The sequence below is a fragment of the Salvia miltiorrhiza genome, chromosome 3, assembly GCF_028751815.1.
Source record: "Salvia miltiorrhiza cultivar Shanhuang (shh) chromosome 3, IMPLAD_Smil_shh, whole genome shotgun sequence".
Classification (NCBI taxonomy): Eukaryota; Viridiplantae; Streptophyta; class Magnoliopsida; order Lamiales; family Lamiaceae; genus Salvia; species Salvia miltiorrhiza.
In genome coordinates, this window is record NC_080389.1 from 40,174,227 (window position 1) to 40,196,923 (window position 22,697).

The 22,697-nt window shown below is 37.6% G+C and overlaps 1 protein-coding gene and 1 long non-coding RNA gene across 2 annotated transcripts; one reads left to right on the forward strand and one right to left on the reverse strand.

The window, feature by feature from the left end:
• Positions 1 to 1,301: 1,301 nt before the first annotated feature.
• Positions 1,302 to 2,166, reverse strand: LOC131016684 (RING-H2 finger protein ATL33-like). Its single transcript, XM_057945389.1, has one exon. The coding sequence runs from the start codon at positions 1,992 to 1,994 to the stop codon at positions 1,500 to 1,502; it is 495 nt and encodes a 164-aa protein (XP_057801372.1). The 5' UTR covers positions 1,995 to 2,166; the 3' UTR covers positions 1,302 to 1,499.
• A 12,190-nt stretch (positions 2,167 to 14,356) lies between these two features.
• Positions 14,357 to 17,718, forward strand: LOC131016685 (uncharacterized). The gene is made up of 3 exons (XR_009099184.1): positions 14,357 to 14,974; positions 16,828 to 16,894; positions 17,498 to 17,718. It is a non-coding gene; the product is annotated as an uncharacterized LOC131016685 (long non-coding RNA).
• The last annotated feature ends 4,979 nt before the right edge of the window (positions 17,719 to 22,697 follow it).

Sequence of the window (22,697 nt, forward strand, 5' to 3'; positions counted from 1 at the left end):
AGAGAGGGGGGGAGTGAAGAGTGGGTGGGTGGGTGGGTGTGATTTGGCATTTTTATGCCACGTTGGCATTCCGGCTTCCACGTTGGTGGTCTGGCTGCCAACTCAGATTTAATTTGGCCGGAAAAACATCAGGGATGCCAATTGCAATAAATTGAAAGGTCGTTCAATTTCTTTCTACAATTAAAAAGTTTGTCAAAAAATCGGAATTTGGTATAAAGTGAAGTATTTTTATGCAATTTGCCCAAAAAAAAAATTTTGGGCAAATAGCGTCAAAATCCCTATACTTTTCCCGTTTTCGCATATTTCCCATGACTTTAAAAATTCGCGATAGAATCCTTGACCGTTGATTAATTTCGTAACTTTCCCTTAATAAAGTTTCCGGCGAGTAACTACAATGACGTGTCATTTATGTGGCATTATTTTGCTGAGTCATCTAACTAAGTTTGCTTAGTCACGTAAATCAGCCAAAAACGTCGTCGTTTTCCCGGTTACTAAGCTGCCGCTGTCCAAATCCGCCGGTTTGACTCCCAACCACATGCTCTGACGGCTTATTCAGGCGTGGTGCGTCGCCAATGTGAAGAGCGGGATCGATAGGATCCCGACTCCCAAGTCCCCCATCCACCGCTCCGCCGTCATCAAGCTCATCCGCACTGCGGGCAGCCGGCGGAGCAGATCGGAGAATCTTGAGGCCCTGAGTAAATTGGAGGAGCTTGTTGGCGACGAAGACGGTAAGAATCAGTAGTGCATGGCGGAGGCCGGCGCCGCCAAATCGATGATTCTTATGTGATGAAATGTTTCGACGACGGCTGACTTGGTCCCCCACGGCGGAGAACAAGCAAATCGTTGAAGAAAAAAGCCCTCAATTTTTTCAATCGATTATGTGGATTTTGAACGGCAAATTAGAAATTTCAGCCAAGACTGATGCCCTAATTGTACTATAAATGCCATAGAAGTGACGAGTTCAAATTTTTTGGAGAAATTGAAGTCGTGCTTCTTTAAAGAGATGATGAGAATTTTGAGGTCGCAGACGGCACCGGCGCTGGCGCCGGCGGTGAGGGGGGTTCTGAAAATTCTGATCCGGAAACGACGACGTTTTACGTTATTAAGTAAAACTACGTCGCTTAATACGCCAAAATTTAATCCTACGTGGATTTCCGGACTCCATGTCAGCATTCTATAAATCGCCGGTCATTTTTTAGGGAGAAACGCGAATGAGGTTTAAAGTCAAGGTTTCTATTGCGAATTTTTAAAGTCAGGGGAAATATTGCGAAAACGGGGAAAGTATAGGGATTTTGACGCTATTTGCCCAAAAATTTATTTGTACACCTAAAAACACATCTCCGCAGTCCACATTGCACTAAAACTTGGATTTGGGCAGCCAAATTTTCGAACAAGCCCAGAAATTAAACCAAAACAAATAATTAATCTTAGGGGGAAAAAAGGGAGGAGGTGAAAATCATTGATTCCGACGAGATTGTAGCGAGAGAGATGAAATGAAATCAAATCAAAGTAGCAGCATCAGGCAAGCCATGGTGGAAATCATCCTCGCCGGCGGTGAGAGCCCGCTTCACCGGCACAGTGGCGCGACAGACGGGGCAGCTCGAGTGGGAGTAGAGCCACACGTCGACGCACGCGGCGTGGAACGCGTGCTTGCACGCGCTCAGCTGCCTTATCTCCTCTCCTTCCGCCAACACCGACAGGCACACCGGGCACGGCTCCCCGCCGCTTGCCGCCGTCTTCCTGTACTTCACGCCGCACACCAGCTCCATCCTCCCTGATTTGTATCCGCCCTCCGCCGCGGGCCGCGGCGCTGCTGGCCCCCGCCGAGGGCACCTTATTGCCATGAAGAAGGTGTATGAAATCACGGGGATTGCGATGAGCGCCACTAGGCAGAGGACGCCTGGTAGAGGCGACATGTAGGAGCTGTGTGGATGCGCATGCGCCGCCGTGGATGGCGGCGGAGCGGTGGAGTTGATGCTGGTGAAATTGGTCATAATGAGGGCTGTGTGTTCTTTTTTTCCAGTGATCGCTGAAAAATACTTTCTTTCCTTTTCTTTTTCTAATTAATTTATTGTGGGCATTTCACTTAGTTTATGTTTTATATTTATTGATGAATACAAAATCATTAGGCATTAGATATAGCTATACATTTTATTTATATTTAGATTATGTTATTATTGGTTGTGTGTATGTTGGTCAAGCGGTAAGGGGGTTAATGTCTGAGGCTAAAAGTCTTGGGTTCGACTCCACTGTGACGTAACCTTTAAATTTCTTTATTTTTTGAAACCCTTTAACTACATTTTTTTTCACTTATTTGTTTTATGTATAATTTTTTGACGATAAAACGCAGTCTGTTGGTAAGACGCTTCTCCTCCAATCAATAGGTCGGGGTTTGAGTCACCTAGAAGGTTAGAGTGTGAATGTGTTTTTTCTTTATTTAGGTGTAACAAAATTTTTAAAAAAATTATGTTATTACTGGACACTATTTAAATTATGTTACCACTGGATATTAGTGAATAAAACTTTCACAGTCCACCAAAAGTAGAACAATTTTGATATTTTTGACGTTCATAAAAAATACTCCTTCCGTCTTATCATAAGTTAATCGTATTCCTTTTTCGATTGTTTCAACGAAAGTGAGCTATTTCCCTTTTTTTAAAAAAATTAGAGAAATTAAGAGCTTAATTAACAAAACTAAGTGTACTCCTCGTTTTTCCTTAACTAGTCTAAATATTTCAATTAGTACCCCTTAGCTCATTAGCCTTCAACAAGCACCGGCATTGAATTCCCTTAGATTAGGGCACGATTTGAGGAAGCGACATTCGGCGAAGAGTATCCTTAGCTCGTCGTCGCCGGCGACCCCCTGGGGCCACCGGTGTCACCACACGAGCTTAACGTGCTTGATGTTCTGCCACTGAGAAGTGACTAGCTGGATGGTGGACAGGTTCCTGGCGTAGAAGGTGAAGGAGGAGAAGGAAGGGAAGGCGTGGCAGATGAGGTGCGTGATAAGGGCGGGTCAAAGGCGAAGTTGAGCGGGTGGCCCTAGGGGGAGAGCAAAGAGAGGCTGAGGTTGGAGAGGGAGGGTGGCGGTGGGCTAGTCAATTTCATATATTTACGGATTGTGACACCGTGGGTGAAGGCCATGACTCTTGCCACGATCTGTGTGCCCACGAGAAGCAACGACGCTAAGAAAGGTGAATTGTTCCTTAAGACAAAATTTCCAAATAGAAAAGCTCCATGATTCCTTGCGGAATTTCACCGGAGAGATTGTAGAGAGAAGAAAGAGATATTTGTGAGAAGAGAGAGAAAGATGAGAAGAGGGTGCGACGGCAGCGTAGCAGGTCAGAGGTAAGAGGCGTTGGGGGGCGCTAGGGATTTTTGGGGGGAAAGGGGAGGGGAGAAAGACGATTCAGGGTGTTTGTTAGGGGTGTTTTTTAAAATTACTTTTTTTAAAAAAAAATTATTAATAACAGATATAATCAAATTATTAAAAAAAGTAAACTGATAAATCTAATTAAAAAAACCATTAGTTAATTTAAATTTTGGACATAATTTTAATTCAAAATCACTAATTATTTAGATATTCATTTAAGCATTAAATTAGAATCATACTTAAACACCTAAACACTAATTCAAAATCTCGTGCCTGAACTGAAAATAAGAGAATAGATGGAACTTGGTTTTAAAATAATGATGAAATTACGAGCGAGAAAGACGTACAAGCTCTAAAGCTTCCCAAAACAGCAGATTTCAGTCTAAGCAGGACGTCTCCCTTTTTCTCCGATCTCTATTGTTTACTGCAATTCTCATTATGAACACCAAACATATAGAGATTGAACAACGAATGAGGCCTTGCTCTAGTGGCATAGCTGAGGCACCTAAAAACTATCCTTTGTAAGAGGTCTTGGGTTCAATCTCGCCTGCGTGCGGTGATGTTTTCCCACTTTTATGTGGTGTTGTATTCCCGCCTGCATGGGGTGTAGCTTTCCCACAGTTGTGGTGCGGTTTCGATTCTGCTGGTGTTGTTTTCGATTCGGTTCCGAAAACTGAAAATCGAAATTTTTTTATTTTGTTTCGGTTTTCAGTTTTTGGTGCGGTTTTAAACCGAACCAAACATAACCGATAAATATTAATATTTTATTATATATTTATATTTTATACTATATATTAATTTTCTAATTTTAAACCTAACCCTAAGACACATCTGAACTCTAATTTTCTCCCTAAACCGCGCCACTCTCAGCCTCTCAATCCTTCTGTCCGCTCTCAGCCCAGGCCAGGCGTCCCCTACCCGTCGTCGTCGTGCCGTCCGCAACAGCCCAGGCCGGGCATCCCCCCTTCCGCGACAGCCCAGGTGTCGCCCTTGGAGGCGGAGGTGGCGTCCTTGATAGAAACGGACTCCCCCCTTCCGGTTTCGGCTCCCCATTCTCGGCTTCCCCTAACCGTAATAGCCCTCTTCGTAGATTTTTCTGTTGAATAAAGATCTATTATAGCGGCAAGATATAAATCCTAAAAGAAAATGGTACAAATTGAAGGTATTTGAGAAAGTAAAGAAGATAATAGCACGACGCAGTGCCGCTAGGGTATGAAGGAGAGTGAGGGAGCAAAATTGAGGGGCTGTCTAAACAAAAGGTGAGTGTGCCAAGCTAATAAGTTATTTGGTCAACTATTAACAAACATGTACTTTATGTTCTTATTCTAAAACTTGTATATGATCTAGTACGTCATATTTCATTCAGTATTTTTTTCACTAAACTTTTACTTAATAAATTTTAACAAGATCCGACCTTAAATGTATAGTTAACAAGGAGAGCGGTATGTACTTTATGTTCTTTTATATTACTACCTTTATTTGTCTTCTACAGTTGTGGTTGCAATTAAATTGTATCGACAATTTCTAAATATATATATTAAAAAAACATAGTAATATAAAAATTGTTACAGTTGTTTTAATTCTAATAATTATTTATTCATTTCTTGAATAAATTCTAGGTTTTATCTTCTTCATTTTAATAACAGAATTAATATATATATTCAGTGATATCAAATTATGGAGGAGAAGAAACAAATCCACCAAAGACTTGGTCAAGATACCTACGGATGTCACAAGAGAAGAGAGAAGAAGAATTAAAGCTTGCAAGACTTGGACTTCCATTAAAGTAGGAATGTTGGTTAATTTGCTTAACCAACAAGACTATTTTAGCTCCAAGTAAAACCTAGAAGGTAATGTCCGTACCCCACATTTTTAGCCATGATATTCTTGCCCACCAAGTATAGATTGTATCTATAAATAAGAGCTGAGCATTCTGCAATCGTTACCAATTCAAACACGAAGACATACAAGTGCAGGAGCTCGAAGCTATTGTTCCAACATCTTACACGACATCAGGTTCAAAACACACCTTGAGTAGGAGACTCGTGTGTCTAACATTTCTTGAGTGGGAGACTCATTTGTTAGGGCTAGTCAGCAGGTATGCATGTTTTACATTAATAGATTAGCTTCATTTAAAGTCTAATTGTTGTTAGCATAGTTGATAGGATTAGGAGGGATTTCTTTTTCTGTCAATACCACTTGATAAGAGGGATTCTATTGAGTGGATTGGTGTATCTTCATTGTAAAAGAGATTTTTGTAATTAACATACAGTTGCAATTAATTAATATTGCAGTATAAAAAATAATCGATTGTATTATTTTATTTTAAGTTGATTATTCTATCATTCTATTTAACATTTTTGAATTTGCGAATTCAACAAAATTTCAAAACAATATTTAAACGAATAAAATGTTGAAGAAGAAGAAGAATAAATAGAAAAACACGCATACTAAATGCATGGCCTCCCCCCTCAAAAAAAAAAAAGAAGAAAAAAGAAAAGAGCATGGCTTCTAGATCGACATATATGAAATGAACAAAATAGATGTCACATTGATGAGTCCCACCTAATTAAATAATTCGGTTCATGAACAATAAATTATTAAACAAGTCCAAGTTTGCTTTTGTCACTATCAATGTGGAACATGCACAAATTTGTGTGGTCACCAAAATTTTACAAATTATTCATGTATGTTGGCTAAAAGGAATATATATATATATATATATATATATATATATATATATATATATATATATGAAAGAGCTAGAATATAAACACTTCCTAACATATAAAATACGAACTAACTAAAATTTATGAATTTTATGTAGAACACGTATGAATTCGTTGTGTAACTGTATAAATTGCGAAAAAAATAAATTTTTTGCTACCTATGAGATTCGAACTCGTGACCATGAATTTATCCAACAAGATGATAAATCAACTGTAGATCTTGATGATCTAAGGGCTGAAAATTAATCCTATTTTATATTCTAAGAGGTGTTTTTATTTTTACTCACCCCTGTATATATATAATTTTCATATGTCTTGGTATATAGATGTTTTTTTTGTTTTTATTTACCTAATATGTCTATTAATTGTATAATATTGCTCCGACGGGACTTGTCATAAATATAATGTTTTTAGCCCACGAAAAAACTGCATTTTCTTATGTTAAATTAAAGTTATTTATGTATTATGCTTTCCATATGTGTGTATTACTCCTTTGGTCCTTTGAATGCATATTTATTTTTAAAAATAATATGAATTTTAAGAAATTAATTGAGTATATATGAGTGAAATGTGGATATCACTTTTGTTATGACTATCTTGTGTGTGCTATGCTTATCAAAATAAAAAATGAATATGCATTTAAAGCACGAATCAAAAAAGAAATATGAATATTTACTTAGAACAATAAAAGTAGGAGTTATTATTGGGTGTGGCCGGCCGCATAGCATGCGACCGGGTCGCTCCGTGCCCAAACTCGCCCCCTAACCAGCTCTCTTTTGACCTGCGCCCCAAATTATTACATTTGTTTATAATAATTGTTACTTTTAATAAGCATAAGATACACATTTGTTCGCACAAATGTATACTTATGTAAATATAAGTATTTACCTTCATTCAATATAAAGTATTATATTTTATAAACCCTAAACCCTATAAACTAAGGGCGCGTTTGGTTTTGGTTATAACACCATATTAACTAATTTATTCCAGGTTAGTCTTATGTTTGGTTTCCTCTGCGAGCACCACGGATGGCCCGGCGCAATGTCAAGGCCCGGACGAAATTTGGCGGATTACTCAAGATTACTAATACTGCCTCCCCCCTCTGATTATCCCATAATCCAGATGCCAGAGAAATTATTTATCTTTTTTACCCTTCGCATGAAATTCGAAGCTCATTCAAAAAAAGACATATAACCCTCTTTCTTCCTCATTTCTTTCTCCTTCATCGCTATTCTGAAGCAAAAATCAAAACAAATCCAAAGCAGCAACTAGAACGGTGAAGAACCACATCGTTCGAATCTTCGACTGAAATTGGTTTTCATTTTTTATGTGGATTTATGGATTCGATTGTTATATAATTTGTTGTCATCGCCGATTCCAAAATTATGGTTATAAATTCAATATCGCGCTTCCAGAACTGAATCACTCCATAGAATTGCACCATTTTTTTCGATTTTTTTATGAATATAGGATGGTTGTAGTTGATTTGTGTGTTGTTTGTGCTGAATCTAGTTTGGGTATAAAAATTAGTCGGCGTCTGCATTCGTGCCCTAGGAGACAGATAATGGATTTCTGTATAACAATTTCAATAAGGAATGTTTTTGTGCTGGATAATGTTTGTTTAACTTATCAATAATTCTTTGGTTCTTACTGCAATGTGTGTTTCAAGTCTGATTTCTTTGTTGCTCTAATTTGAGAGTTGCAGATGATGTGGTTGAGAGAAGGGTAGGCGGGTATTTTCGAAAATTACAGAGGGACAAATGTGTCCTTCTTTATGTTAATCTAACCTATATTAGTGGATACCAAACTAAATAAAGGCGTGACTAACTATAATATCAAACACCAATCAGTATTATTAATCACGCTTTATCTACATTAGGTAACCATTAGCTAAACTATACTGCCTAATCCTTTAACCAAAACCAAACGCGCCCTAAACTATAAACCCTGTAAACTAAACCCTAAAACCTGAACACTAAACCCTAATATGAGTATTTACTTTTAATTAGCATAAGATATACATTTAATCACATAAATGTATATTTATGTTAATATAAATATTTACCTTCATTCAATATAAAGCATTATACATATCAATAATTACTTTTCCTTACGATAATAATTATTTGATCAAATAATAATATAGTTATTTATGTTTATTAAAGTAATAATTATTATAATAAAAAGTAATAATTGATATGGAGAAAGGTAATATTTCAAAAATATTATATTTATTGTAATTATTGTTATAATAAAAAGTATTAATTATTATTATAAAGAAAGGTAATATTTGTGAAATATACATTTCTTCATAATATTGATGTTAACTACTTATATTAACATAAGTATACATTTGTGCGAACAAATGTATATTTTACAATTATTAAAAATAACAATCACTAAAAATAAATGTAATAATTTAGAGCACGGGTCAAATGAATGTGGGGTCAGGGGCGCGAGTCAGGGGGCAGGTTTGAGCGCGGGGCGACCCGGCCCAATAATTGGCGGAGGTGGGAGGGCGACAGGGTGGCGAGAGGACAAAGGGATGGAGGTGGGAGGGCGTCGAAGGGTAGAGAAGAGAGGGAGGCAACTGGCAAGAGAGTGTGGAGAGAGAGAGAGAGAGAGAGATAAAATAGGGTTTAGAGGGGGGGGGGATTAATTAGGATATTGTTTAATTAGAAATTAATTAGTTCCTAAAATTTTCTTAAAAAGGAAATGGGACATGATTATTGGAACAAACCAAAAAAAAAGTGAGACAAGATTATTGGAACGGAGGGAGTATTATATATGGTTGCGGTCGCAGAAATTTATTTTGAGGAGGATCTCGGTGTTCTCACAAAGACATTGAATAAAATACAATGTAGAGAGTGTCCAAATTAACTTCATATAAAGATATGATTTTTCTTCATTATTTTCTTGAGTGAGAGATTAAGAATGTGATTGCTGACCCACAACTTAGTTCTTCTTCAACTAGTCCTATTAAAGTTATTTTTAAACTTCTGCCCAACTATTAAATATTTGGGCCGTAGATATGGAGCTTTGAGCCCATATATTGATTCGCTAATGGGCTGAAAGGGAGCCTCCTCAAAAAGCACATGTTTACCAATTCTCACAAGTCATAAAATAGAATTGATATACACTACTATGTCAAAAAAAAAAATGATAATATCATCTCATCGTTAATGGGTCAAGATTTAAATAAGAAATTCATATCTCACTAAAATATTTATTTCGTTAGTATCAATCTAGATTTTAATCCTTTTCACGACAACACAATCTTACATAAAACTCCTCGTCTCATATAACTATCAAAAAAATTGACCAACAAAGAATATTCAAATGTGGCTACCTAAATGAAACTCGCAGGAAACATGTTATGTGAGAAAACACCTGAATCTGAAAAAGAGGTGATATCTGGTGACCCTAAATTTCCGAATCTTGGGGATATTATTTAACCAAGTTATTTAGTAATTAGCAATTAACAATAATTCCAGTGCGATCTTACAGCATCAGTTCATGCACTTTTCCATAAACTAAGCATGTGGAGGAATTAACTAATCTTCGCTTAATTAGTGCTGCTGTCGCCAAATGATACGCTTATAATCAACGATTAATAAATAATGACCCCATTATAAAATATAATTACCTCAAGTTAGAAAAGGATGGAGTAATTAGCAACTAATTAAGTGTAATCCTAATAAGCCTGCACTTTTCAAACGTCCCATTGTGCTTTTTATGACAAAGAAAGTAATTTCACGTGTTCATTATGTTAGAAATTTAAGGGTATTTAGAAATGTAGAATGTATTTACTGCAACAACTTTATTATTAACATGGTGCTTAATTCCATTGGTTAATGAATATTGGCCTTTCGTCAGCAAGTATGTGTTAATTATAATAATGGATGATGGATATATGTTTATTTAAATGGTCCGTAAAATGTCAGCACTTGTAATAATTGATCCATATTTAACTTAAAAGTGTAACTCGCACGTTAGTTTCGTAAACGAAGAGCCAAAAATAAGAAATTAAAAAGGTTTGACGTCATCGAAATCTTTTATCAAATGTTGTTCAACACAAATTAAACTCATGTAAAACCGATTTTATGGTGAAACCGGCTTCACAATGACACTACTTCAACATATAAATGACACTTCAAAATGTTAAAGTGTCATTTGTATGTTGAAGTAGTGTCATTATGAAGCTGATTTCACCATAAAACCGATTTTATCGGAGACCACCTATTATTTATATTAAATTGATTATTAAATTTTAATTTATTTTAGAATAATTGTATAAAAATATTATTTCCTCCATTTAGAACATCTGCATCAGTCTACCCAATCCCACCTACTCGAGTAAGGTGGAGATCGAGTAGGCCGATGCAAAGGCCTCCTACTCGAGGCCTACTCGAGCGGTCGAGTGCTACTCGATGGTGTTTAAATTAAAAAAAAAATCCTAATTTTGCTGTCAGCGGCTACTAAGTCGATTTTCAATTTTTTTTTTTTTTTGTATTAATAAGCACAGGCTATTTTAGCCATTTGAAAGTTTTTTTTTTTTTTTTAATTTCCTATCTATAAATGCTCATACACTCCTTCTTCATTCACACAACAACAATTCTACTCCTTCAATCTTCCAATATTTCCCTTCCAATATTTCTCTTTCAATATTTTCTTCTTTTTCTTCAAAAAATTCGAAACCGTTGTACGATTCTCCGTCTGATTCATCCGACAGTGTAGCTCAAGCGATCATGGACGAGATAGAGTTGCACAAACAATTGATGTCTCAAATATACTCCCAACGGGCGCCGGAGCCGGAACGTGTTAGACGTCCCTGGTCTTATGTCCACCGTGATCGTGAGGATGCCCATTTACGTCTTATGCAAGACTACTTCAACGACAATCCGACGTACGAGCCTACATCTTTGAGGCCAATCGGCGCTACTACCAGATGGGCTACTACTTGTGCGACGACATATATCCGGAGTGGCGTGTTACCTTCAAACTCGAACCAAAAACAAGCTAGTCCCGAGTTGAGAGTATGCACTCCTGTAGGAAGAGCTACTACAGTTTCTCACATGATTTCTAACTTAGAGCTTGAGTTAGGATCACTAAAGATGAAAGCAAGAACCTTGCACTTAATGCCTATGTGGAACGTAGACATTATTCTAAGGATGGAATGGTTAGCAGAGAACTTTGGCCCGATTGATTGTAAGAAGAGACAGATAACTTTCCAACCACCTGGGAAGGAACAGACATGTTTTCACGACATTGATAGAAAGAAGAGAATTTCAATCATTTCGGCACTTCAGGCATCGAAATTGGTAAATAAGAAAGGAGCACAAGCTTACCTAGTTTACTAGAATGATGAAGGAGAATCAAGTAAAAACTTTGAGGATGTAGTAGTGGTAAGGGAATATAGAGATGTATTTCCCGAGGTCTTACCAGGATTGCCACCAACAAGACAGTTGGAGTTCACTATCGACCTAGAACCTGGATCAGCACTAGTGTCGAAGGCACCCTATAGAATGGCGCCTAAGGAGCTACAAGAGCTGAAGATTCAGCTACAAGAATTGCTCGAGTTAGGTTTTATTAGACGTAGTGTATCCCCGTGGGGAGCACCAGTCCTTTTTGTCAAAAAGAAGGATGACACGTTGAGAATGTGCATAGATTATCGAGAGCTGAATAAATTGACACTCAAGAACAAATATCCTTTGCCGAGGATAGATGACTTGTTTGATCAATTGCGAAGAGCGAGTTTTTCTTGAAAGTTGACTTGAGATCATAATACCACCAGTTCAAATTTTGACAGGAGGATACACCTAAGACAGCTTTTCAAATGAGGTATGAGCACTATGAGTTCATAGTTATGCCATTCGGTTTGACGAAGGCACCAGTAGTTTTCATGGATCACATGAATCGAGTGTTCCATCAATAACTGGATAAATTTATCCTAGTTTTCATAGATGATATTCTCATCTATTCGAAGAATGAGAAGGAGCGCCAAAACATTCGAGAACGATGTTGGAAACGCTAAGAGTTGAGAAGCTTTTTGCCAAATTCACCAAGTGCGAGTTTTGGTTGAACGAAGTAACTTTTCTAGGACATATTGTATCATCCGAAGGAATTAAAGTTGACCCCGTCAAGGTACAAGTTGTACATGAGTGAAGATCACCAACTACGCCTAACGAGATTCGCAACTTTTTAGGTTTAGCAGGATACTATCAGAGGTTTATTAAAGGATTTTCCATGATAGCAAGACCGAGAAAAGAAGTTAAGTACAATTGGAAAGAGGAGTGTAAAGAGAGTTTTTAAGAGCTTAAAGGAAATTGACTATAGCACCAGTGCTGCTAGTCCCGGAAATGGATAAAGAGTATACCATCTACACAGATGCGTCAAAGAATGGGCTAGGATGTGTTTTGATGCAAGAAGGAAGAGTTATAGTCTATGCATCACGACAACTTAGATCCCACGAGATAAATTATCCAATGCATGATTTAGAGCTTGCAGCCGTTGTGCATGCCCTGAAAATTTGGAGACATCATCTCTACGGAGTTAGATGTGAGATTTTCACGGACCACAAAACTTTGAAATACTTTTTCCAGCATAAGGATATTAACATGAGGCAAATGAGATGGCTCGAATTAGTAAAGGATGTTAACTGCGACATTAACTATCACCCTGGCAAGGCCAATGTAGTAGCCGATGCATTGAGCCGAAAGGTCTCGTCAAAGTTAGGATGTCTTCTCACGAGAGAGGATGAGCTTATAAAGGACTTTGACAAGATGAGGATAGAGATGATAAAACCACCAGGGACGATAGCAAGTATTGTTGCGACGATGCCTAGTTTGAGGAAAATGGTGATTGAAGCACAAGGAAAGATGAGACAATGAACAAGTTACGAGAAAGGATAAGAGCAAGAGATCTCAAGAGTTACAAAAAAAAAATCAGACAATGCTATCTTATTTAAGGGGAGAAGATGCATTCCCCGCGATGATGAACTTAAGAATACGGTCATGAGTGAGACTCATGACACGCCTTACACCGCCCACCCAGGAGGCACAAAGATGTATCAGGTTGTAAAAAAAATAGATTTTTGTGGGACGGAATGAAATGAGACATAGCTTCGTTTGTAGAGCGATGCTTAGCTTGTCAGCAAGTGAAAGCATTACACCAACGACCATATGAGAAGTTAAAACCGTTGGAGATTCCCGAGTGGAAATGGGATCACATAGCGATGGATTTTGTGACAGCTTTACCCAAAAGTCAAAGAGGAAATACAGCAATTTGGGTGATTGTAGATCGACTAACAAAATCTGCACATTTCTTACCGATCCTAATCGCGTATGGACCAGATAAGTTAGCACAATTGTACGTTCGTGAGATTATAAGATTGCATTGAGTACCGGTGTAGATCACCTCAGAAAGAGAAAATAAATAAATTTCATCACATTTTTGGATGAGTTACAGAAAGAGTTGGGTACAAGGATGAATTTTAGCATAGCAGGCGATAGAAGATATGATAAGAACTACTATCCTTGATAGAGGAGTAAATCGGGAGAATGTGTTGCCACTAATTGAGTTTGCCTATAAGATGTGAGACAAAGTTTCGAGATAGGAGACAAAGTTTTCTTGAAGGTTTCACCCTCAAAGGGGATGAATAGATTTGGAGTTAAAGGACAGCTTAGACCCAAAGTTATAAGTCCTTACGAGACATTGCAAAAGATAGGTCCAATAGCGTATAGGTTGGCTTTGCCACCTAGCTTTGGAAATGTGCATAACGCGTTTCACGTGTCACAATTGAGAGGATATATATTTTCGACCCAAACCATGTGGTTTACTAAGAAGAAATGATCTTAGAACCAGACTTGAGTTATGAAGAGAGACCTCAGATGATGCTAGATCATAAAATTCGGCAATTGAGTAATAAGTCGATTGCATTGGATAAGGTCCAATGGAGATATGATAGTTAGAAAGAAGTGGAAAGAGAGCTTGAGGATAAGATGTGAGAGAAGTACCCGAAACATTTACAAGAGGTACAAATTTCGGGACAAAATTTATTTTAAGGGGGAGGGTATGTAATACCCGGGCTTTTGATGACGTGTTTAATTTCTTGAGTTTGAGTAATTAGGGTTTAGATCCCTTGTTTGATTTACTTTGTAAAGAGATGAGGAGTTATATGAAGTTTTCTTGTTATTTTTTTTAAGATGTTGAGATGTTCTTTCGATGAATGAGAATGATGAACTCGGAAGTGAGATCTGAGTCCGTTAAGACGTTTTTCAAAATTTTGACTTTTTGACGATGAATAGTAAAATACTGCTATTTCGTCTTTTTGTCGACTTTCAAAATCTTATGTGCACGTCGTCGAGAAATATTCTTAGTTTTTCGATACGAGTCCAATAATGAAAGTTTTTATTTTTGGACGACGAGTGAATAGTAAATCAGGATTTCTCGATAAACGAAATGAGCTCGTTTATCAGAATTTCGAGAACGAGCTTGCGTTTTCTTTATTTATATAGAATTACGAGTGCAATGAAAGTGAGTAGAGGTTGAGAGGGCGAGTAACGAAGAGTATGGGTAGTTAGTCGTTAAAACGAGACGAAACGAGATATTTAACGACTAACGGGTTAATATCCTAAATATCTAAACCTACCCTACCCCAAACCACCCCCCAACCAACCAAACCCACCCACTCACATTTATTACACGGCTATATCAGCCAACTCACACAACAACAAACACATTCACACACACAACACCTAAAACACACACACACTTCACGCCATTTTCATTTTAGCTTGAGCTCAAGCTTTTGACTTCCGATTTGAGCACCGAGACGAGCGCCGATCATCTTTTCGATCACGTATCTAAGTAGGTAAGATCTCTACCTACGTTTTGATGGTTTTCTTTTCGATTTTCGTCGACGTCGAAAAACGTCGATTCTCGACTTTATTTTGAAACGACGTCGGATCGTCGTGAAATTTTAGTATGTTGTTCTTGGGTAGATGTTGAGCATGTTTAATGAAGGGAGTAAGAACGGAACGGACCGTAGCTATGAAACCCATGAGGGCAGCCCCGTTTTTCACATATTAGCTTGTCTTTCGATTTTTGTTTGATCGTTTTGACTTGATATTTGTGCTTAGGGGTATGCTAGAATCGATATATATTAAATTCGTATTTTTCCAAGCACGAAAATTGTATAAGTTTTTAGAGTATGATTATTTAAATTCGTGAAGTTTGGGACCTTGCATAATGAATATTATTGCGTATATGTGTTCTACGATATCACATGAGCATGCTAATTGATTTACAATTTATGGATGATAATTGTTGAACGAAATTAAAACTGGAATTCTGTCAAAATTTTACAGCAGTTTCAAGCTTATGTTTCGATGAGTTTTCATTGCTTGATGGCTCTGAAATTTTAGTATGTTTATCTATGATATGTGTATTTCGTCGCTGCAAGATTTCATGTCTTTTGGATGATGTTTGCTATTTTAAAGATATTTTGAAAAATCCTTGACAGAATCTGTTAACTGTTGGTAGACTTCACAAAAACGTTTATATCTATTAATCCATGAAGGATTTTGCATCACCGTTTTTTTAAACGAAACTAGACTTCAATACTTTTCTAAAAACATAAGATTTCGATTTTTATGATCTCTGAAACAGAGCAGTTTATTATTTCAAAAAATGCCCTGTTCTGCTGTCATATTTGTCCAACAGTAAAAGTGTATGAGTTTCATTGTTTATTTGGCAGATCATATGAACGTTTTCTCTTGTGAAATTTTAACCAAATCTTCAAGGATACCTTTAGTTTTGGCTGATTAAATTTGATGGAATTTTATTAAGGTTCGCCTTGGTTTCTAATGGCCTAAACAAAATTGGCAGAAACTGTCAATCATTGACAGCCTGCACTAAAAGAGCAATATCTCCAAAAATCTTTAACCTTTTTGGTTAACTACCATTTTTAGAGTGAACTACACTTCATGAAGTTTTTTAGATCAATTGGTATGAGAGTTTATGATGATTGAGTTAGTTGTTATGAAGTTTTAAAGATGACACAAAAACAGCAAAACTTTCTAGAAAATAACTTGATTATATTTGTTTTGATGGATGATACGATATGACTAAATGGTGTGAGTTGTGAGAGTTATGATTAACGCACATAAATGTTGGTATCTGACACTCGAACAATTGGTGTCGAGTATAAATGATAGTTTACTGATAAAGAGTTTTGATGATTTTGAATTGTTTGGGTTGCGTTGAAAAGATGTCAAGATGTTAAGTTTTGAGTCGAGAGACGAGTTCACGTAGTGAGATTCACGCGTTGAAATCTCGTGGCTGACATTATATATGAATAGGTCATGCCGAAATTTTTAGTGAAATTAGAATTTGAGCATAGTCGATTCTTGTTGACCCGTGACTCAAATACATGCCTAATGGAAAGTTTAACTTTCTAATTGGTTAATTAGACGAGATGAGAGCGAATAGATCTGCTAAGAAAGTGGACTTTTCGATGTGTTAAATATTTCTTTTAATTGAAGCGCTGCTAATTATAACATAAGGATGTTATAATTAATGAGTAATGACGAGAGATAATAATTGTTATATTGATTAACAATCAGGAGAGATGAACATTAGAGATACTAATGTTTCATAAAAGAAATTAGATTATTAATCGAGGTTTCTTTTATAACTTCTCACCAATTCTTCATAACGATGAAGGTCCTGTTGGGAAGTAACGACTTGAGGGAGAGAGTGACGTTACTCATTGATACAGAGACACAACGAGGTGGGCATTACTTTTACTATACGTATATAGAGATCCCCTGCGTGTCGTAGGCCTCTTATACGAATGAATGCATGAGATGATTTAACTGTTAATTTCAGTTTTATATATCTATCAAACGAGTTTAATGCTACCTTTGAGCAAGTTATTTCATGACAAAATATTTGAGTTAAAGTTATTTCAAGTATTGTCTTGCCATAAAATGTTTAAATTTTAGTATGATATCTATCTGTTTTGGCTTTGCCAATGATGCAATCGAATTCGGGTCCTGAGCAGTTGATAGCTATCCTGCCAGGACTAGTGTACACCAGTGACCGTGAGTCATCTAGCGGGTTGGCCGGTCAAGTGACCGTGAGAGGTGGCCACCTCTCCGGCACACAGTTTCAGATATGATAGATTACAAAAGAACTTAGTCTGATCAGACGAACTTTAAGAATCACAAATGAACTTAGTAAGCTTGGGCCTTTTTAGCGAAAAACTCCCTTGCTGTACTGTTTATGATGGCATGACAATTTACAGTTTTAAAGCATGTATTTTTATACCTAGGTATACGTGCCCACTGAGTGCTTTTGTACTCAGCCCTGCATATGTTTTCTAAATGTGCAGGTTGAGCTGATGTGATGATGGTGCTGCAATGAGCGGAGTCTCCAGGGTTGTTAATAAATAGTTAACCTGTCTAGAATATGTCTTCATACATATGTCTAGCTACTTTCCGCTGCAAGATGTTGTTGATGTTATAGTATGTTATGTCATACTTTGAGTCTTAAGAGAATGGTTTCATATGATGTATAACTTGATTAATGATATTAATTAAGTTTTATGCTGTCTTTCATAGATTGTTTTCAATTGAGTATTAATGAATAAAAATGACGAGTTTTATTAAGATGAGTAAGTTTTACGGCTATAAATAACGCCCCTTTTCTTCCCCTTCTTCTTTAACCCCATCCCTAGTCGTGGATCACTCGGTCTAACTATCCCTAGTTAGGGCGGGCTGTGACAGAGTGGTATCAGAGCGAAGGAAAGCTCTGAATTAGAAGTCTTGAGTTTAGTCTAGAATGAGTCACTAGACTAATAGTTATTAACAACCGTGAGCTCAGCGCACCATCACACCAGGCTCAACGAGGTATGTAAAATTTCAAAGTTTATTTGACGTTAAATTTTGAAGAGCATGATGTTGAGGTTATATGATGAGTTATGATGTTACACTTTAAAGGTGCATAGTTTGAGTTTGAGGATGACAACATGATTAATAATGAGTTATTATGTTGTAAGAGCATATGTTGATGTTACATGATGAATCATGAGAGCGTTTGTATCGTATGATGTTATATGATTGAGGATGCATAATTATGAGTTATGATGTGATGTATTTGAGATGTTTTGTGATGAGAATTGTTTGAGCAGTTGTGATAAGTCACGATGATTTAGATGAAGGAATCTAATGTCATTGTTAAGAGAGATTTTTTTTACTAAGTAGAAGGATGAAATGAGAACTTAGAGCTAAAGCTTGAGAGAATTAGCAATTGCTTTAAGTACTTGTTGGTTTGAGTTATGAGTTTGAGTTATGAGCTTGAGTATAATAGCATGATTAATGATGAGTTATTAGCATGCTGCAATGAGATATTGTACGATATGTTGAGTTGTTTTGTGACGCGAGTTTTGCTCACGCAACATTAATGGTACTTGAGGAGGTATCATGAGCCATAGTCTTTGGAGATGGCTTTGAGAGAGAATTGTTGAGTTGTCTTACTGAGTCACGATGATTTAGATTAAGGGATCTAATATCATTGTTTAGAGAGATTCCCTACTGAGTAAAGATGGGACGAGATGAGAATTTAGATGTTTTGAGCTTGAGTTTTAAGATAACAGTACTACTTAATAGGAGTTTTGCTAAGTTATGTTTTGTTTATTTCTGTTGCTGGAGCCAAGTAGAGTTAGTTCCTAGAGTCACCTTTAAGTTCTCCTTATAGGTTGGCCAGGACTGTTGGCACTGCACGAAAGTGGACTGTTGTGAGATCGAACTCAGGAAAGATCGGATACGAGGACGAGGCGTACAGTATGTGGTACAGAGATACCCTAGCAGATTTTCAAACACATGTTCATAGACTATGAAAGGATGAAAGCCTTATGGTTGTTACTAGACTGGATGGCATCGTGCACCTAGTCCCCGTGCTACCAATCGAGTGGTAGGATTGAGCAAGGAAGAAAGCCACTCAATATGATGGGACATGTTGTCTTGAGCATTGGACCCACAGGATATGAGATTTGTTACAGATACCCAGATTTTCTATGCGGATCTACTGACCGGATGCTTGTTTTCTACCAGGGACTCTAGAAGAGTGTAGTAGATATCGAGTCGATCCTTGAGTATCAGTTACCAAAGATGATAAAATGATAAACGATAATGAGGATGAGAAGTAGCCGAGGAGGGCTAGAGTTGATGAGGATGAGAAGAGAAGTCGATGTAGGCTAGAGCTAAGGATGATCTTGAGAGTATGCGCGGTACACCCTCGTTTTTGATTAGTTGCAATTACATTGCAATGTATATAACTTACTTAGGAGATACTGGTACTTGAGATTTTGACATGATGATAGATAAGCATGCGAATATAGTACCCTACTGATGTTAAGTAGATGGATGTTCCTAGTGTGCTAAAGTAGCAACTGATGAGTTAACTGGTAGCAATTACCGTAGGAGGTCCAGACCGAGACATAGTACTATTAATGGTGTCGGTTTAGAAGGGACATTACGATAGATACTATGGTTTTTGTAGGGTTTAAATAACCCCTTTATGTAAGCCCTCTAAAAAGAGGCATTCTACTGATGGATATATTAGGTTGACCAGAGTGGTCTTTTTGTTAGCATTTCGTGAGTGCTTATTGCCTTACAGATGAATGTTAAGGTGACCGTGAGGGTTTCCTTAAAGTTGAGTTAGTAAATTGAACTTGAGTTTTGAGGATGCTTAGAGCGTTGGTCGAGTTGAGTTTTCCTTTTGTGATTTCAAAAATGCCTCAAAGATGTCATCAAGAGTGTGATGTGAAGGATAGGCGGGATAATACTCCGCCACCACCACCGCAACATGAGAGGAGAGTAAAAAAATATTGAACTTTCGAAACAAGAGTCTAGAACATAGGACCCTGAGTTTAAGCTTTTAGCTTGCTGGTGTGAACTTAAGTTTTGTTATGTATAGTATGTTGAGGGTTTAGAAGACACAGAATTTCCAAGTTCGGGATAGTATATCCCGTGTGACTGGGGAGTGATTATGTTGGACCTGGCCAGTCCGCATGATCCAAATCTCAGTAGACGTGTTTTGGGTTTATAAACCCATGTGTTTCAACTTTCGGTTGAAAAGCCAGATGGGTTCTTACTCTAGGTCATTTTTGTTCGACCTGGTAGTTACTTCATTCTACCCTCTGGTCATTCATTTGGATTTGAGTCTCTTGAACAATTTGTTTTGATGTCATTCTAGGGTTGAACCCTTACAACTTTTGAGTTATCCTAGTAGATTCTTTTGATGTATAAGACTAGTGAGAGGCACGTCAGAGGACTTTAACACCTGAGCAACTGGCAAACTACACTTGAGAACAATTGAAGACTACTCTTGAGAAGTATGTATAGAGGAGTACAGTAATCAGCGAGAGGCTGATTATCGAAGTTTGATGCAAGGAAAGAAATCGGTTGTAGAGTATAATCGAGAATTCTGTGAGCTAACACGTTCGCTCATCAGAAGATGGATACTGATGAAGAGATGTCTGAGTTTTAAGTGCCGGTTTAAGGCAGGACTTTAAGGTAGTATGGGCAAGTTATTGGATGCACCAGTTAGAATCCTGTTTAATACAGGAGCCTCGCATTCTTTAATCGGTTGAAGCATGTTACCTTCAAACTCGAACCAAAAACAAGCTAGTCCCGAGTTGAGAGTAATCACTCCTGTAGGAAGAGCTACTACAGTTTCTCACATGATTTCTAACTTAGAGCTTGAGTTAGGATCACTAAAGATGAAAGCAAGAACCTTGCACTTAATGCCTATGTGGAACGTAGACATTATTCTAAGGATGGAATGGTTAGCAGAGAACTTTGGCCCGATTGATTGTAAGAAGAGACAGATAACTTTCCAACCACCTGGGAAGGAACAGACATGTTTTCACGACATTGATAGAAAGAAGAGAATTTCAATCATTTCGGCACTTCAGGCATCGAAATTGGTAAATAAGAAAGGAGCACAAGCTTACCTAGTTTACTTGAATGATGAAGGAGAATCAAGTAAAAACTTTGAGGATGTAGTAGTGGTAAGGGAATATAGAGATGTATTTCCCGAGGTCTTACCAGGATTGCCACCAACAAGACAGTTGGAGTTCACTATCGACCTAGAACCTGGATCAGCACTAGTGTCGAAGGCACCCTATAGAATGGCGCCTAAGGAGCTACAAGAGCTGAAGATTCAGCTACAAGAATTGCTCGAGTTAGGTTTTATTAGACGTAGTGTATCCCCGTGGGGAGCACCAGTCCTTTTTGTCAAAAAGAAGGATGACACGTTGAGAATGTGCATAGATTATCGAGAGCTGAATAAATTGACACTCAAGAACAAATATCCTTTGCCGAGGATAGATGACTTGTTTGATCAATTGCGAAGAGCGAGTTTTTCTTGAAAGTTGACTTGAGATCATAATACCACCAGTTCAAATTTTGACAGGAGGATACACCTAAGACAGCTTTTCAAATGAGGTATGAGCACTATGAGTTCATAGTTATGCCATTCGGTTTGACGAAGGCACCAGTAGTTTTCATGGATCACATGAATCGAGTGTTCCATCAATAACTGGATAAATTTATCCTAGTTTTCATAGATGATATTCTCATCTATTCGAAGAATGAGAAGGAGCGCCAAAACATTTGAGAACGATGTTGGAAACGCTAAGAGTTGAGAAGCTTTTTGCCAAATTCACCAAGTGCGAGTTTTGGTTGAACGAAGTAACTTTTCTAGGACATATTGTATCATCCGAAGGAATTAAAGTTGACCCCGTCAAGGTACAAGTTGTACATGAGTGAAGATCACCAACTACGCCTAACGAGATTCGCAACTTTTTAGGTTTAGCAGGATACTATCAGAGGTTTATTAAAGGATTTTCCATGATAGCAAGACCGAGAAAAGAAGTTAAGTACAATTGGAAAGAGGAGTGTAAAGAGAGTTTTTAAGAGCTTAAAGGAAATTGACTATAGCACCAGTGCTGCTAGTCCCGGAAATGGATAAAGAGTATACCATCTACACAGATGCGTCAAAGAATGGGCTAGGATGTGTTTTGATGCAAGAAGGAAGAGTTATAGTCTATGCATCACGACAACTTAGATCCCACGAGATAAATTATCCAATGCATGATTTAGAGCTTGCAGCCGTTGTGCATGCCCTGAAAATTTGGAGACATCATCTCTACGGAGTTAGATGTGAGATTTTCACGGACCACAAAACTTTGAAATACTTTTTCCAGCATAAGGATATTAACATGAGGCAAATGAGATGGCTCGAATTAGTAAAGGATGTTAACTGCGACATTAACTATCACCCTGGCAAGGCCAATGTAGTAGCCGATGCATTGAGCCGAAAGGTCTCGTCAAAGTTAGGATGTCTTCTCACGAGAGAGGATGAGCTTATAAAGGACTTTGACAAGATGAGGATAGAGATGATAAAACCACCAGGGACGATAGCAAGTATTGTTGCGACGATGCCTAGTTTGAGGAAAATGGTGATTGAAGCACAAGGAAAGATGAGACAATGAACAAGTTACGAGAAAGGATAAGAGCAAGAGATCT